Here is a 17839-nt window from a genome sequence, read left to right on the forward strand (position 1 = left end):
TCGATTCAGGAGTTCTGAATCTGAAGGCCAGGAGTGAATCCCCTGAAACTGGATCCAAAGTTCTCTGTGCATGCTTCATGCAGTTTTCTACATGGAGAAGGGCACCTGGACCCCAAAAGAGGTGAAATCAGAGCATGAGAGTCCTAATTTCAGTTGACCTACTGATTTGGTTTGAGCCCATAAACAAATACCTCAACCAGTCCTGTTACTTTCTCCTCCTCTCAAGGAAGAGGTTACTATTCCTACTCTAGAAAAGGGAGTGTGAATGGATTTGACATTATTTTTTCTCATTCTGCCTACTGGCCCTCATACAATAGGTTGGCCCTTGGCACAACTCCCTGGCTTCCATTCAGCCACTCAGATCTTAATCAAGGAAACACATTCTTATCCGAGCAAAGAAAATTGGACAATACTAACCAAAGGCACTCACCCTAAAGAGCCGTGGACTAGACCGAAGGAGCCCTGGCCACGGAGGCACTCTGCTAGAAACTGCACCTGCATGGTCTCACTCACCCTCAGACACCCTGTGAGCCAGGTCCTGGTCTCACCCCATTTTACTGAAATCCACTCTAGAGACCAAAATGCTGCAAGTACAAGACCCTACAAACCTCTCCTTCAGAGCCTAACACATGGGTATACAGTAGGTGTCTACAAATGCTCTTCACTTAGCTCCTACTCGTACTGTATGATTCCATCTACACAAAATACAAAACATGCAAAAGTGATCTAAGCCATTAGAAATCAGGGCAGTGGTCACTGCTCAGGGCCAGGGTACTATTTTGGAAGGCCAGGAGGAGGGTTTTTCGTGTCCTGGAAAACAATATTTTGTAACCTAGGTGCAGGGTACACAAGTGTGTTGAGTTTGTGAAAATCTATCAGGCTTGCCCTATCAAGTGTGCACTTTCTTATGTACATAATTCAATTGAAAAGTTTATTAAAAATTTTCACAATATTAATAAACTGCCAAAATAGCAGTAATAGTTGAAGCGGGCTGACGGGTACATAAGGGCTTATTATACTATTCTCTCTACTCTGTGCATGTTTGAAAAGTTGCATACTAAAAATTAAAACAAATCTCCCAGGAAAATAAATAGATCATTTACAAAAGCATTTAAGAAATCGAAGTGTTTCTCAAAAGCCCTGAAGTCTACAATCCAATTCTGGCAAAAAATAAAGTCAAAAAAAAAAAAGGGCAAAAATAGGTTTCTACCCATCCAGGGAAAGAAACTATCCAGAATATTATTGTGTTGAGAAGAAATGAGCAGTCTGTGTCTTTTCTGGTCTGCCCTTACACTAGGCAGACAGTGAGATTCCCCTGGAAAAAAAAATGTCCAGCATGAAATTCCGGCACTGGAACAGCCAGGGACAGGGTGCATTTACAAATAACATTTACCACCTTGGCATGAAAAAATTTATTTATAGATTTTTATATCTTTTATTTATATTAATTAGCCATAATTCAAATTAGCCTTGGATGTGCCATATACGTTTTCTCTAACATAAATCAGGAGAATGGGTCTAAGAAAGAACTCCATCCCTTTGTGCTAGAGACAGAAGCAGCAAACCTCGTGCGTGCTTTGGAGTGAGTGTCTTGCCCTTGGGGCAGCCAAAGCCTCTCTCGTCTGGCTCCACCCCCTGCAAGTCCCAGTGCCGCATGCAGCCCCTGAAACAGATCTGCAGAGTGAGTCTGGGCCCTGGGGTGTACCTTGTCTGCGGGCTGAAGGCCTTTCACCTTCCCTCGTATGTTCTTCACCAGCTCTGGGTAGAAGAACTCTGGGCAGCGCTTGTGATCCGGTTCAAAGAGGGTGAGTGTAATCCGAACAGCTGCTGCAGCCGGCTCAGGGTCTTGATGCTGTTCTGCTCCCCCAACCTCCTCTTTCCGGGATTTCTTCAAAAATGTGGGATTCAGAGAACCTGGGAGAGAGGTGAACTGGACCCTGTGGGGCTCCGACATGGCTACCAACAACTCTTAGCGGGTGTCACTGCATGGCTTCTGTTAACATTGAAAAGAAGGGCCAGGTCAAACCAAGATGACAAAAACGATTTTTCCTGTTTGGTTATACAGATTTATAAGTTTAGAAGAATTCATTGTTAAGTTTATCTTAACTATCAGTTACTACTTCTTTTCTGCTTAAACACTAGTCATCTTAAATAGGAAATTTTCCATATATAAAAATACATATATGAAAAGCACCCCAAATCCTAGCATTCAGAGGTAATCACTGTTCAGCACACTTCCTTCCAGTCTTCTCCTATGCACAGTCACTAGATTCTTGATATTAGAGAACTCACACAGACAGATCCTTAAAGAATTCTTAAAATTGCAAAGAACCCTGGTGCCTATTGTTTTTCATTTAATTTATCCAACATTTTTTTTTTCCTGGCTGAAAACAATCTCTTTTCTAAGACCTCTTTATTATCATCACCAGCAGTTGGCTTTCATTTAGGGCAATGACAGCGTTTTCACCAGCTCCCAGAAGGTGCTGCCTGCCTTGGGATAAGTAAAACGCCAGCCCTCAGGAGCCACGTGGCGTGCCTCACTTCCTGACTTGCCAGCCTCTCACCACCCAGACTGCTGCCTCAGCAGAGGGACAAATTACCACCTGCCAGGACCTTCCAAGTTGCCTGGGAATGGTCAAGGTATATTGTGAACTCCAGAATCCTGAGTATTTACATAATATAAATACGCAAATATACGCTATATGTATTTGCTTCATGTATAATTTTGTGTCCTGCCTTTTTAAGCTCACATCCTAGTGTGAACTTTCTACCACATCAATAAATGAGTACATTCATTGCAGCATTGTTTGCAAAGGAAAAATACGATAGCTTTTTTGTGGATGTGTAAGGGCTTTTGATACGTTATAGATATGTCATATATATTATAAATATCAAATACCTGTCACATCTCTTATAAGTACTCTTTCCTGCTTCGTTATTTACTCTTTAATTTTGCTTAAAGTGAGGTATGATGAAAGAAATTTTAACTTTTTTTTTTTTTAAGATTGGCACCTGCACTAACATCTGTTGCCAATCTTTTTTTTATTCTTCTCCCCAAAGCCCCCAAATATACAGTTGTACGTTCTAGTTGTGGATGCTTCTTGTTGTGCTATATGGGATGCCGCCTCAAAATGGCTTGATGAGCAGTGCCATGTCCACGTCCAGGATCCGAACCAGTAAAACCCTGGGCTGCCAAAGGGAGCGGGTGAACTCAACCACTCAGCCACCAGACCGGCCCCAAGAAATTTTAACTTTTGATGCAGTCAAAACTAGGCTCTTCTCCTTTATGGTCTCCCCTATTTCTTTTATGCCTAGAATGTCCTTCTCCAGCCAGGTAATTCTTCTGTAAGAATTTACCCATGCAGTCTTCTATAGATATATCTTTCACATTGAACTCTTTAGCCCAAGTTGAATTTGCTCTGCTGTATGGTGAGAGGCGAGGCTGTAACCTGGTTTTTCCCACCATTGATCACTAATAACCCTTGTTTTCCCTGCTGATTTGGCATATATCATATGTAATGTCCTGGATATCTTAAGGTCTATTTCTGAAATCCATCCTGTTATATTAATCTAGTATCTAGAGACTCCTCAACCAGTCCCACATTCTTTTGACAAATTTTATATTTTAACACGTTGAATTAAAAATTCATCTTTCTTCTTTCAAAATCCTTAGCTATTCCAAACTGTTTATTATTTCAGATCAATTTTAGAATCACTTTGACAAGTTCCCCAAAAAAGCTCACTGCATTTTGATTGTAAATGAATCATAAATATGAATTAGCTCAAGAAAATTTATATATATCATATACATCTATAGATATGAATGTATATTTGTATATATACATTCCTTCTTTCTATTGTGACCATAAAATTGTAATCTTTAAGACCAGAAAATTAGGGAGTAAAATATCTAAAATGAAGAGTTAAAATAATTAAAATAATTCTAGGGGGCCAGCCCAGCTTAGTGATTAAGTTTGCATCCTCAGCTCGCGTGGCCCAAGGTTCGTGGGTTTGGATCCTGGGCACAGACCTACATACTGCTCATCGAGCCATGCTGTGGCAGCGTCCCACGTAAAAAAAAAAAAAAAAAGAAAAAAAAAAGATAGAAGAAGATTAGCAAGAGATATTAGCTCAGGGCCGATCTTCCTCACACAGACACACAGACACACACACACAAATAATAATAATTAGGCAACAAAGTGATCAGCAGCAAAAATAGGTTGGTGGTACAAAAGAGCATCATGCACTAAGATGTTGAAAGAAATTTTCCTAAAAGAAACTTTCAAGGCCCCCAGGACCTTCCTAATGCATTGGGTTGTGACAATAAGTCCCAGCTGAAAGCTGAAATCCCCCAATGATAAGAGCAGGCAAAGTCTTACTACAAGAAAAGAATCTGCAAGTTAACCCATGGGATGCAGGAAGGTCATCCTGGAAGTGGGAACCAGGTCCCTGCCCCTGTCCAGGCTGTAATTTGAAAAGGTAACCTTATCTTGGCACAAATTTTAGACTTTTTTTTGGTGAGGAAGATTGGCCCTGAGCTAACATCTGTTACCAAGCTTCCTCTTTTTGCTTGAGGAAGATTGTCGCTGAGCTACTTCAAACCACCTATATGGTAAAACTGCTTCCCCTAGTTGTGGAGGTGACTTTGCAAGCCTGAGAAGTTACAGAAATAAGACTAGAGAATAAAGTAAATCAAACCTACAGCATATTAACACTTACATTTTGCACTAAGTTTTATAATCATCATGATAATTGCCATTGCCTGTTACTAAATCATTTGAAATGTTTGAGAATCAGACATATTAATGAAAGACGTTAAACTTACAATTTTAATTTGAAATGCTTAAGAAAATATGTTTGAAAGCATGCATTTAAGAGAACCTGACTTACACTCACTCATTTATTAGACTTAGAAGAGTTAAATCCTTGGAAAGATTTTACTACTAGGTTTGTAAGTTCACCATTTCGTAAGTTTAGAGTATTTGAGAGAAAAAGCACATAAAATTTTTAATGCAGTTTAAAACACTTAAGGGAATTTAACTTTGTGAAGAGAGTTCACTGTTTAAGGAAATTTAATCTCTTAAACTGATGGCTTAATTGAAGCTTTGTCAAACAGCAAGTATTTTTATTTTTATATAAACATTCTTACATTTATAAATAAAAGAAGATTTGTGAGTAAAACTTACAAGGCTTAAGAAAAGCTAGGTACTTAAATACTCAACTTTAATGAGTAGAACATCATACTAAGTAAAAGCATAGCATTCTACCCACAAAAACATTCCTCTTAAAAAACCTCAACTCACAACCAGAAGGACCTACAACTAGGATATACAGCTATGTAGTGGGGGGCTTTGGGGAGAAGAAGAAAGGAAAAAACAAAAAAGAATATTGGCAACAAATGTTAGCTCAGGTGCCAATCTTTAAAAAACAAAAAACACGGGGGCCAGCCCCATAGCTGAGTGGTTAAGTTCTCGCGCTCCACTGCAGGCAGCCCAGTGTTTCGTTGGTTTGAATCCTGGGCGCGGACATGGCACTGCTCATCAAACCACACTGAGGCAGCGTCCCACATACCACAACTAGAAGAACCCACAATGAAGAATATACAGCTATGTACGGGGGGGGGGGGGGGGGGGGGGGGGACACTTTCGGGAGAAAAAGGAAAAAAAAATACAAAAAACAAAAAAAAAAACCCTCAACTGATGTTATCCAAGAAATGCTAGCCTCCTTTTGTATCTCCAAGGTTATTCCCAGGAATTGTATATTTTTTTTGTTACACAGCCTCTTAACCATTATGTTTTCAAACTGATTATTGTTGAAACAAAGAAAAGCTGAATTTTGTATGCTGATTTTATAATTAGTCTCTTTACAAGTGAACTCATTTATTTTAATGGTTTTCCCTTAACCATTTTTTTTCCCAAAAATAGGCTGATCCACAGAAATGAGAATTTTACCTCCTCCTTTCTGAAAATTCATGTTTCTTATTTCTGTTTCATGTCTTATTGCATTGGCTAGAACTTCCACATCGTATTAGAGGATATCCTGTTTGCCACGTTCCTGACGAACGGGAATGCCTGTAGTCCAGTGTGATGTCAACTTAAGATTTATCTATTCTTATCAAGCCACTCAAACATCCTTCAATGCCTCAAAAAGTAAGAGCTTTAAAATTTGGAGCGTGCGTTTAACTTTATTAAACTATCTCCTGGGATCTTACACACGCTTTAAACCATCAGTTCGCCCTTAAACAACGCGAAACAGTGAGTGACAGCTCCCGACGCTAACCGACGGCCCTTTAGGGAAACTGAACTCCGAAGCCAAACCAGGCTGCCAACGAGCCAACCCGCTTACAACCCGAGCCGCGGTCTAACCAAACGCCCCCCGGAGACGCGCGTGGACCCGCCAGGCAGGAGGCGACCCAAGAAAAGTCCCGGTTCTCAGTTAAGCCGACTCCGGACTCTGACTCCTTGGAGTCGGCAGCCGGGGCTGGGACCTTCTAGAAATCTTCATCCCCTGCCGGTTCCCCCTTCGCGGGTTAGCGTTCCCGGACCGCGGCGGCGCCGGGCGCTGCCTTCCTGTTGTCACCGCCGCCCGCTCCCAACTTCCCCCAAAGTGTCAAACTCCAGCGACAGCCCGTCCCGACAAAGACACGCACCTTTGTCCCCGGCGCGACGCAGGCTACGGCCCCGCGGGCCGCACTCGTCCCCCGGCGGCCGTCCTCATGCCGGCCCGGGAGTCCGGGCTGCGGCGCCGCTAGCGGCCGGCCCCCGAGCCATGCCCGCCGGCGGGCGGCCGGCCCGCGCCGCGGCCCATGGCCGGGGCCCCGCGCGCCCGGGGGAGCCTCGCCGGCGGCGCCGCCGCGCCGGCCCCGGAGGAAGCGGAGAGGCGCCGGCTCCACGTCGGCCGGGCGAGCGACTCGGGACCGCGGGGCAGGCGGCACCGGCGTCCCGGGAGAACTTGCGGCGCGGACGCGGGCTGCGAGCCGCTCCCCGGACGCCGGCCGGCTGAAAGCTCGCTCCGAAGGACGCGGCGGCTCCCCGGGCGCGGCCACGCAGAGCTCGCCGGACGCGGGGCCCCGGGCGCGGGCGGAGGCTGGCTTCCAGGCCGCGCCGAGGTCCGTCAGGGCAGCTGCCGGCGCGGCGACGCGGCCGGCCCCGGGGCCCGCGCGGAACTAACGGCCGTAACGGAAGCGCCGAGGGGGAGGGGGCGGGAGGCCGGGGCCCGGGGGCGGGGCGGAGCGCAGGGCCGGCTCCCTCGCGCTCCCGGCCGGCCGCACAGTCGCCGCCGCCGCCGCCGCCGCCGCCGCCTCAGACCGCGGGCGCTTCGTTGTCACGAGCCGGAGGGAGGGGGACAGGAGCCGGGAGTCTCGGGGCTCCGGCGCGCGGAGACCGCGGCGCCCGGGTCACGTGCCGCTCGGCCAGCCAATGAGCTTCGGCGGGCGCGGTGACGTCAGGGCAGCGGCGTGGCCGGTGACAGCCGGCCCCCGTCACGTGGCCGCGCGCACTCCAATGGGCGGCGCCGGGGCGCCCTGGTGTTCCCGGCGGCCCGTGCGGCGGCCGTGGTCGGGTGGTAAGATGGCGGCTGTGAGTCTGCGGCTCGGCGATTTGGTGTGGTGAGTCCGGGCGGCCGGGGCCGGGCGAGGCGCGCCGCGGAGCTGCTCCCCGGGCGCGGGGGGCGCTGCCAGCCGCGGAGCTGCCTTTCCATGCGCTCCAGGCCGCGGCGAGAGGGCAAGGCGAGGTGCCGGCGCTGGGAGCGACGCCGGGCGGAAGGGGCAGCCCGGCCCCGGGGGACCGAGGCCGAGGGTGGCCGCGGCGGGCCGGGCTCAGAGCCCCGAAGCCGCTTGGGGAGCACGGCGCTGCGGGCCCGGACGCCGGCGGCTACGGTGGAGGGAGACCCCGGCGACGCGCGGCTCCTGCGCACGCCGGCTCCTCGAGGTCTTGCCCCGGCGCCCCGGAGAGCGGCAGAGCCGGGGAGCCCGTCCAAGCTCGCGGTGCGATGGCACCGACCTGGGCGGGCGGCTTGGCCCGGGGTGTCGAAACCCGGCTGCTGGCGCTGCCCCGTGGAGAAGTGGAGTGGGGACTTCTCCTTTACGCCGGAGGCTCGGCCGGGGCCGGTGCCTTCCCTGCGTGCCTCCCGTTGTCCGCCTGTGCGTCCCGAACCGAGTCTGCTGGTCGCCGCCTCCCTGGAGCTGCGTAGCTCGCCTCCCAGCCCGGAGGAAGGCTCACATTAGCGTTTGTCAGAGCCGGCCGGCCCGCGGTGAATGAAACCAGACTTTGCGAGGGGAAGTCTGTGTTTACAGAGCGCGCCGCCCCCCGCCCGCGTCCCGGGATGGCTCTGGACAAGTGCCTCTTGTGGTTTTGTTGTCATGTGTTCCCTGCCACCAGGAGAGTGCACATACCCTATGCACACACGTTTACAGTTTTGCGTTCCAGCTCTGAGGGCTTTGGGCGTCTTGGGCCCGGCTGTGGAAACCAGATTGAGAAGTCCTGTTTGCCAGCTTTATGTTCTGGCACTTGAGGGAGCGAGGGGAGGTTTAGGAAGATAAATTGCATATTGAGTGGGTTAAAGGAGGTGGACTGGCTTTTCCAGGGCAAATGCTGATTCCCTGTGTTTTCTCTAGGGGGAAACTCGGCCGGTATCCTCCTTGGCCGGGAAAGGTGAGTGTCTTCTACTACCTGAAGCTGCTAAAGGAAGACATCTGAAGTTGAGTTTGAGAAGGTGGAGAATGTAAGATGCATTCCCCTCAATTTCTAGCATTAAACTGGGCCTATTTAAGTGGCACTCAGAATTTTTTTTTCTTCTACTATCAGTTTGTTTAGGAAAAGCAATATAAGTCGGGTCATTTAATCTGCAGGAATCCCTTGTTTCTTGCATCAGAGATGGTTTTCGTGCAGTCTTTTAACCCTGGAAGTCAATTTTAATTTGAATTCAGCTTTGCACTAAAATCTAACAAAAGGAGAAGAAAATAAATTCTCCAGGAAGAGAGAAATCTAAATGTAGGTTAGTGAAAAGTCAAAGTATTTTTGTCCCAACTAAGTTTAAATCTTCTTTCCATGTTACCATATGTGCTGCTCCAGTGCATCTTTGCAAAAGTTGGCATTCCAGATTTTGCATGAGGCGATCCGTCATAGCTTTCCAAATGTTCTGTTTTTATCTTCTTGCTAGGAGCCTGGGAAATGTCTTTAGACTATCTCTTTGCAATATGGCATTTTCAGTGCCTCCTTCATTGTCGGTATTACCTGTCGCAACTTTTTCTGCACACTTTTTTTTTTTTTTGCTTGAGGAAGATTGTTGGTGAGCTAACAACTGTGGCAGTCTTTCTCTGTTTTGTATGTGGCATGCCACCAGAGCATGGCTTGATGAGCGATGTGTAGGTCTGCACCCAGGATTCAAACTCACAAACCTGGGGCTGCCAAAGCGAGCACGCCAACTTAACCACTACGCCACTGAGCCGGCCTCACACACAAATATTTTTAAGAGTGTCCTCTGCATTTCTTCAGTGATGACAGGGTCACGTCGGAGGTGAATGAATAAAAGCAGTTAAAACTAAGACCAACATCATTCACCTCCGACTGCTTTTAAAACAGAGCCATTGCAGTAAAAGGGATATAGTATCTACTGAACACTGTGTTACACGTTAGACTTAGGAAACTTTTAAAGTATTTGCACATTTGCACACATCTTAGTAAAAGTGTCAGATTTGGACATGTGCTAGGCTCTGGGTTCTTCAGTGGTATTCCTTTCATTTCATTTTTTTCTTATTAGTTTAGAGCTGTGGAAAAAAATCTTTGTTTCCCTTTTATCCTCCAGATTGTTAATCCGCCCAAGGACTTGAAGAAACCACGTGGAAAGAAATGCTTTTTTGTGAAATTTTTTGGAACAGAAGATCAGTGAGTAGTGCTCCCCAAGAGCTTCACTTTCCCTTTGTTTGGGCATTGCCCTGGGTCTGAGGTGCTTTGAGAATATTCTAGGGACCCTAGTTCAGTCTTACTGTAGTCTGTAAGAATGGTATGTCATTCTCGCTCCATACCTAAATAAAAACTGCTATTCTTATCTCGCAGAAATTGTTCTGGGGCCAGTAACAATGTCAGTCAAGTGAGAATGAAGGTTCACCACTTTGTAAATATGAGGATCATGTTGAGAAAGTTTTTCTCAGCTCTTTACCCAACTCCATAGGCAGTTCCTATTATAAGGGCCATATTTGGTTCTTTTTTTAAATGGCTGTTTATCACTGTGGCTCATGCATGAGGTATATGGTGAAAACTAAAATTTTATTTACCTTAATAAAAGTGATTGATTGATCCTGTTCTCTTCTGTAAAATTAGATGACTTGCTGTAATATTGTAACAGTAAAGCTTTTTAACCAGATCTTTCTTAAGTTGAAATCAGGACCATCAATTTGAGATCCTTTGATAGGCCATATACGTCACAGTGAGGGAGAGAATGTGTATTTACTTGAGTTTCGGGTGGTTTGTTTAGCGTTATCACTATATCAACTTGATTACCTGGGTTTAGCTAGATGGTTTGATTTCTTTAAGTATGTGTATTTCTATTTATGACTCTTAGAGGAAGATGTAGCTTTGGGTTTGAAAAACGTCTGTGGCTTTCTGATAAATCTAACACCAGTGGTTTAAATATACATTCCTAGAAAGCAATATATAATATTCCATAGCAAAATCTCTTATGAACAGTGTTCTTCTCTCACTCAGGAGTTTATACATCCGAGTTCTTATCCTGGTTTAGAGTTTGCATGGTGTGTCTACCTTCACCATACAGATATACTAAGACCCAGGCCCAGTTCTCTGCCACAAACCAATGTAGCAGTCTTTTGATGGTGATATTTCAAGGGAGTCACTGGCTCAGGGCTGTGAGAACCAGAGATACTCTGGAAGAGGGAATGTTCTGGTAATGCCATGGATTTCACAAAAAAATTGTCCTGGTACATAAAACAAGCGCTGATTGTGCAGCCACACCCCACATTGCTGACACCAAAGGGAACTTCCAGGAAAGCAAATGTGTGGTCCCCACCTTCCAGGAACTCAGGTGACCAGACATAAATATTTCAGATGGGATTAAGGGCAGAATGAGTGATGCAGGGAATTGTTAGAGGGTTCTAGAACAAGGAGAGAGCGGTGGAGAACGGCTGGGTCAGAGAAGGCTGTTGGGAGAGATGGGATCTGAACCCCGCTCTGGAGGAGTAGAATTTGGATAGGCAGGAACAAGAAGGGCGTTCCAAGCAGTGGGGATACTGTGAACAGCTGGACATCAAGTTGCTTGTGTAGGCAGAGAGAGGCTCCCTGCCTGGGGTAAAGAACTGGGGTTGGGAATAAGAGAGGCAGTATAATTGGCCTAACTCGGTCAGCTAAATGAAGTACACAAATCTGAAACAGAGTGGGAATGCACAGAAGGATTACAAGAGCTCTGAAAGCCGTTATGTTCTTATAATTCAAAAAAATGCTAGAAGGCTAGAAGAATAAATATGGCCTTGATGTATGAGGAATACAACAGATAGGACACGGAAAATTGGAGTTGAGTGACTTTCAGCACAGCCAGGCGAACAGGTGAAGCCAATGAAAAGGATGCACTTACTGAACACGAAAACAACCTCCTGTGGTTGTTGGTGGCGATGATGTAATTTCTAACCGGCTAAAGTTCTTTGAGGGGATTCATAGTCAAGTGGATACAGGGCAACTGTTAGATATAATATCTTTAAGCCTTTTAAACTTTGTTGCTGGAGTTCCATATAAAACGTGATTTAAAAATTAAGTCGCCCTGGGACTAATGTTCTCTTTTTGTGGCTATGCAGTTGACTTAATGGAGGGAAACAAAGGGTAAGGATCTACAAGCACTTCTCTGAAGGGAGAAGTGTTCTTAGTGATCAGTGTTAAGGCACATTTTATTTAATATCTGTATTATCTGAAGCAAAATCTCCAGATTGTTGGGTAGCAGCAAATTACTTTGGGGAAAGAGCTCTGGATCGCTTACTGGTCTGACATGCATTCAGGTCCCAGTTCCACCTGCTCTGTGATTTGGGCAAGCTGTTTCACCTTTCTAAGCCTCTGCACCCTCATCCATATGTGAGGATAATGCTCCCTACATCATAGTTAAGAAGTAGTGTCACTTATTCATGGTGTGGTTTGTCCTACAGCAGGTGTTCAACAACCAGGTCGGGGTATAGATCTGTTACAAGAGAGGAAGAAAGTTGGTAAGAAGCAAGTGGCTTTAAGGAAAATACAAGAGAGACAGACACAGACTCTGCCCATGAGAGAGAGAGAGGATCTGTGTTTGAAAGAAAGGCATCTGAGAGCTGGAGATTCCTGAGGATGTCAGCCAGGTCTGCTCTTTTGACCAAAAAGGCTTTGAACACAAAACAATACATTTTTCCACCTTTTTGGGGGGAAGGGGTCTTTTTTCTTATTTTTATGTTGTTCCACCTTTATGTAAAAACTACCATGCCTCAGCAGGAGTACTGTGTGCAGTTCAGTCCATGCTCCCCAAGGGATCTGGTGGAACTAGTCAAGATCAGAAAAGGGAGCCCAGTCAGATGAAACAGTAGGACTCTCTAATGGGAAAAGGCAAAGACTGAAAAAAGAACATATTCAGAATTGATGAAATAACGAATGGCCTTAAGGAGATAGACACTTGTTCATAAAGCCTCAGAGTTTCAACAGGGGCACCATGAGTCGTGTGACTGTGTTCAGGGCACATGTAAGGAGTACTGTATGAGAGAGACGTTGGAGAGGAGTTTTAGACAGGAAATGCAAGTGGACTTCTTAGAGATGAGAACTGCTTTGTGAAAGGCAAAGCCATAAATGGCTACAGAAGGAGCTGGCCTCTCCCTTGCCTCTAATGCTGGATGTCAGCAAGCGGGGCAGACGTGCCTGGCATGTCCTGGGTGGAGGCTCCGTTGGTTCCTGGAAACTGGCCTCAGTGGACAAGGTCTGGCCCAGTGGGGCTGTTCCTGTATTCCTAAGGAATGTGGGATTCAGTCAGAGTTAGTCAGTTTCAAAACTGACATGCTACTTAAGGAAAAAATATAGAGAGAGTTGATTTTTTTATATTAGCAAGGACCTTTACTGAAGAGTGAAACGGGTAGCTCTTTAAGACAAGATGAATGATGATTTCAATCCTGGGAAACTAATTTTTCTCTCTCTCTCTTCCTCTGCCAAAACATCTAACAAATTATGTTGACATCCCATTGTTAGGAAGGGAGGACCAGCCTTGCTCACCGGACTCCCCTGCATGGGGAAGGACTTAGTAAGATGGCCAGATTCGGCTCTTGGAGGCTGGAGGCCACAACAGCAAGTGCCTGCAGTCGTTTTCCATCTCAGGGAAATAACAGGGAAAAACAAGGTCAGCGTAAGTTTGCCAACTCCACCAAGTGACCACGACCAAAGACTAAATCTCAGGTGCCTGAGGGCCCACCTTGGACCAGTGGTCGCCCATGAGAGTAGAAACTGAGCTTGGGGTTTAAAAGTTTTATCAGTGGCTGAGGATGGCAGAATGGAGGGAGCTCGTTTACTTTGCAGGTGCTCAGAAACCACCAGAAACAAAGCAGTTCGGAGAATACTGTGGACAAACAATGTGTAGATCCCAAACGACACCCTGAGAGTTTCTGTAGCAGTCCTCACCTCTGAGCCGCAAGGGACAGCCCTCCAGGAAGTGGATGAGGTGGTTGTTCTGGTTCTTATTTCTTAACAGACATGCAAACTGAGAGGCAGGAGATTTACGGTTAAGTGATAAGATGTCCAGGATCCCAGCCTGAGGTACTTTTTACCTCAAACCAGATATAAGGTGGAACAAGCCGGGTGTGAGATGTCTGAGTATTAAAGTAACTCTTCCAGAAAAATCTGTGGCTCATAGTTAGAAGCATAGCAGTTTGGAACCATCTAAGCATCCCTTTTTCTTTTCACCTGGCACCTGATTGACGCACTTTCCCTACACCTGACACCATGTGACAGTTGCAGAATTGAGCCAAGCAGGTAGTGAGCGCCACTGCTCTGGGTATTTGGACTGAGCCAGCAGGGTCCCTCTGCCAGGGCTGGACAAAAGCTGTCCTAGAGAGAGTAGACTAGGTTATCCTCCCAGCGCCAGCAGCGGCTCCTGTCCTATAGGTGACACCCTTCGTGGCTGAGGCAGTGGACTCCAGGAGCAGGTGTCATGCACCAGAATTAGAGAAATTGGCACAGAAAGAAGCGGCTGGCCGTGTTGCCATAGGCAGCACAGCTTGAAAGCCTCATCCAGCATTTGGGAATGTTTTCTCGTTTTGGAAACAAAGTCTTCTCAGTCTGTCTTGTCTGCAAGTCTTTGTTGATGTCTGTATGATAATCATGGCTCGAAGTTCACTGAGAAATTCTGAATTACTTTCTTTATGGTTTTTGGTGGTTTTGGGTTTGGGGTTTGGGGTGTCTTGATTTCTGAACAGCTTAGACTTAGACCTTTGACACCTCAGTAATCCTCAGCCTCTTTCAATGATTTAAAAGCGGCGGGGGGGATGGAGAGAAATTATTTACTAAGTACTGCTCACCAAATCCAGGTGGAGAAGCGAACTCACATCTTTTGACCCCGTCCTCATTCTCACCTTTGGACTGTGCTTGCATGTGTGTTCTCTCCCCACCCCTACTCCTGCCCAGGTTATTGTGTGTCTGTGAAGTCTGAGACACATGTATGAGGGTGTTTGAGATTGTTCATAGACTGGCATCTTTAATATGCTATCTACGTGGTATGATATTAATTTAAGGAGAAAGCAGGTCAGAATTATGGAAGTTTTTGAAAATGTGAGGGGTTTTTTTGGGTTTTTTTTGGTGAGGAAGATTGGCCCTGAGCTAACATCTGTTGCCAATTTTCCTCTTTTTGCTTGAGGAAGATTGTCCCTGAGCTAACATCTGTACCAATCTTCCTCTATTTTTTGTATGTGGAACGCCGCCACAGCATGGCTTGATGAGCAGTGTGTAGGTCCGTGCCCGGGATCCGAACCCGCAAACCCTGGGCTGCCGAAGCGGAGTGTGCGAACTTAACCACTATGCTACCGGGCTGGCACCGAAAATGTGAGGTTTTTAAATTCATTTTGAGTGGAGTGTGTAATCTGAGGGTGGCTTAGTGGAACGTTTATATTCGCAAATGAAAAGAATTTGTCAGAGGCATGATCAGAATACCAGGGTAAGTTTGCTCTCTGGGCAGTGTTACAGGTGCAGCTACACAGGCAGTAGCTACCCACCTGAGCAAAGCTACAAACAAGGAAATCACGGAGGAGCCCTCTGGGCAGTTGGAATAGCCCACGTTCTACAAGAGGCCTTTATTGTTGATTTGTTGTCTTTTAAATATAATACATGTTTGTGGTTCCCCTAAAAAAATCAAGCTATAACCACGAAACAGTTCCCCATACATTTATCCCCATCCTTCAGCACGTGGTTCCCTGCCCACGGGCATCCTGTTATACTAGCTTCTTCTGGCGTGCCCCTCCAGAGATATTGGGTGCATAATCAAAAAGTTACATGTTCCTTTTTCCTCGTTTTTACACACACTGCTCTGCATCTTTCTTTTTTCCACTGAGCCAGCTGTCTTGAGGAGCCTTCCATTCCCTTCTTTGGAGCAACCTCACTGATTGCCAGTTAGCTCGTTTCCAGGCTTTACTTCTACAAATGATGTGTAATTAACTTCCTTGTACCTAAAAGCAAAGCTGCGTACTTCAGACACAACTCAACTCAACTTGATTTTCTGACTCCCCAGCTTGCAGTAAACCGGGCAGAAAAGGTCCAGCTCCATCTAGGCATTGGAAGGATGATATGCGGGAAATCACAAGTTACAGCTTATATCAAGGAAGGAAACAGAACAGTGACTTAAAGAACCAACAACAGCAACAACCACAAAAAGCCACTAAAGCCTTACAACACTTAACCCAGAGGCCAGCAGTCCAGCCTCCCGACCGTGCCCAAAAGGCATTGTGTACTCAGGGATTATTTATTGAGCACCAGCTGCATGCCAGGCCCCACTGATGGGCCTCAGTGGATCGGGGAGAGGTGCATTATTGAAGTTCCAGCAGAAAAGCACACCCTCTTTGGGGAGACAGGGTTTTGCAGTACGGCCTTTAGAGAAAACATTCTTTTCAGATGGCCAAAGGGATTTCGGTTTGGCTTCCTCTCAAGAGGTGATCCTCCCAGAGCTCTGGTGGGCTGGCTTTTTATTTGCTTTTTCTCTGGTACAATGGGATGCTTCCCCAACAATAGATTGATTTCTTAAGTAGATATAACATTTCTTGTATTTTTCCTCTTGAAGTCATAGTGTCAGCTTGTTTAGCAAACCACTTTCACTTTTCAAAGAAGGTCATAAAGGAAAATTTCATTTTAGTATCTCAAATGCTGGTCTTCAGGATGAGTGGAATTTTGACTGTACTGTTCTCCTGGCAGAAATTAGTAATCCACTTAAAATGCTCCAATGAAGACATGAGTTTATTGGTGCTTCCTCCGCAAATGTTCTGACCTTTCCCCTTACACTGAATCAGAGGTTAGGGTGGGGACGGAGAGGCAGGGATTAGGATTTTGAGAGTGTGTTGTCCCATCTCAAGGGGCTCCATAAAAGTGGCCCCGTTGGTCTTATACTGGAACTTGTGTGGGTCTCAGCTTCTGACCTGAAGCTCAGAGAAGGAGGAGGCCTGTCCAGAGCACATGGCTCTTTAAACTTCATCACTGATACTTGTGTCATCTCAGAGCTGCCAGTTAGTGTAACAGCTTAACTTGCTTTTTGGGGCGTCTGGCTTTGCATCTGATTGCTCTAGTGTTCTATCCTTAGAAACATTAAAGGTAAGGAGAGGCAAGAGGGCCAGTGGTATATTTGCCAGGCAATGTGGGGTTGAAATTTAATTCTGTTCTTCCTTCCTGTCAATTGGACCTGTTGGCTCTATCCTGTCAAATTTTAGACTTTAAGATGAGTTGGTCGCTAGAAAGTTACCTGCTTGCCTCACCTGGTTGGAACTCTATGCAATGAGACTAGCATCTGAGACCCATTCATCGTTCTGTTGTCTAGTTCTGTTTAGCCATAGGTGACATGCTCAGTCCTGGTTTGCTGTCGCATTTGCAGGCTGATGGTCCTGGAGCTGTTGTGTTCCTACAGACCCATCATCACAACTGTTAGCACAACACTCAAAGCACAGGTGGCTGATGGTGGGTTGGTAGCATTATTTTTGTGTACAGAGGTTGGCAGTTTTGCTATTATTAGTGAATATTCTCAGGCCTTTTCTAAAGGAGAGAACCGTAAGTTAGTGTGATAGCCCAGTTTCTACATCTTTAACCTGACCCACTTTTTCTGAAGGTTATACTGTGAAACCTGTGAGTATTACAGGGTAAAATATAGATTAACTGTTACCTGCCAAGCCTATGAAGTTCTCTCCTTTACTGGAATTCTGTAAACTGAATGTCATTTAGGGAAACTACAGAAAGCCGGCTGGGGCAAGTTTGTTCAGGTGAGGACGGTAGGCCACATATTCCAAAATTGACAACTGATGGCTTTTTTCACTTTCCTGTGTTATGTGTTAGTGGCAGGAATTAAAAATTAAATATCAGAAGAATATTTTCTTCTATCTTTAATCACAAACAAAATCTTGTTTTTAAAGGCCGCCTTTTGTGACTGCTGCCCTCATTCCAAACCATGTGTTAGTAGCCATGGATACAATCATTTATGAACAAATATAGGCTCCGTGGCTGCAAATATCTGTAAGAGCAGCAGATTTTAGATGATTTCTTTAGCCCTCGTAGCCTCCCTGATTCTCAGTTGATTGACAGGTCGTCAGTCTGGCTAAGGTTGTTGACGGGCAGTGATGCTGCCACGGTTGATAATGCTTGCAGGTGCT

General features: G+C 46.1%; 2 protein-coding genes across 12 annotated transcripts in view; one reads left to right on the top strand and one right to left on the bottom strand.

The window, feature by feature from the left end:
- Positions 1-6796, bottom strand: part of UBN1 (ubinuclein 1) — a 36353-nt gene extending 29557 nt beyond the window's left edge. For both annotated transcript variants that reach the window (XM_070566877.1, XM_008524770.2), the window contains exons 1-2: positions 6650-6796; positions 1706-1993 (exon numbers count right to left, since the gene is read on the bottom strand). In XM_070566877.1, the coding sequence (XP_070422978.1) occupies positions 1706-1954 (249 nt within the window). In that variant the 5' untranslated portion in view covers positions 1955-1993; positions 6650-6796. The remainder of the gene's footprint in view (positions 1-1705; positions 1994-6649) is intronic.
- A 652-nt stretch (positions 6797-7448) lies between these two features.
- GLYR1 (glyoxylate reductase 1 homolog) overlaps positions 7449-17839 on the top strand; it is a 35009-nt gene continuing 24618 nt past the window's right edge. For 4 of the 10 annotated variants that reach the window (XR_011524546.1, XM_070566879.1, XM_070566880.1 and 1 more), the window contains exons 1-3: positions 7488-7606; positions 8615-8651; positions 9805-9884. Coding sequence is in view for 6 of the 10 variants with exons in the window: in XM_070566879.1 (XP_070422980.1) it covers positions 7503-7606; positions 8615-8651; positions 9805-9884 (221 nt within the window). In the remaining 4 variants the exon portion in view is untranslated. Of the gene's footprint in view, positions 7607-8614; positions 8652-9804; positions 9885-14925; positions 15042-17839 lie in introns of all 10 variants that reach the window. The other 6 variants (XM_070566884.1, XM_070566885.1, XM_070566882.1 and 3 more) reach the window with 5 other exon arrangements.

This window comes from Equus przewalskii, chromosome 12 (genome assembly GCF_037783145.1).
Source record: "Equus przewalskii isolate Varuska chromosome 12, EquPr2, whole genome shotgun sequence".
NCBI lineage: Eukaryota > Metazoa > Chordata > Mammalia > Perissodactyla > Equidae > Equus > Equus przewalskii.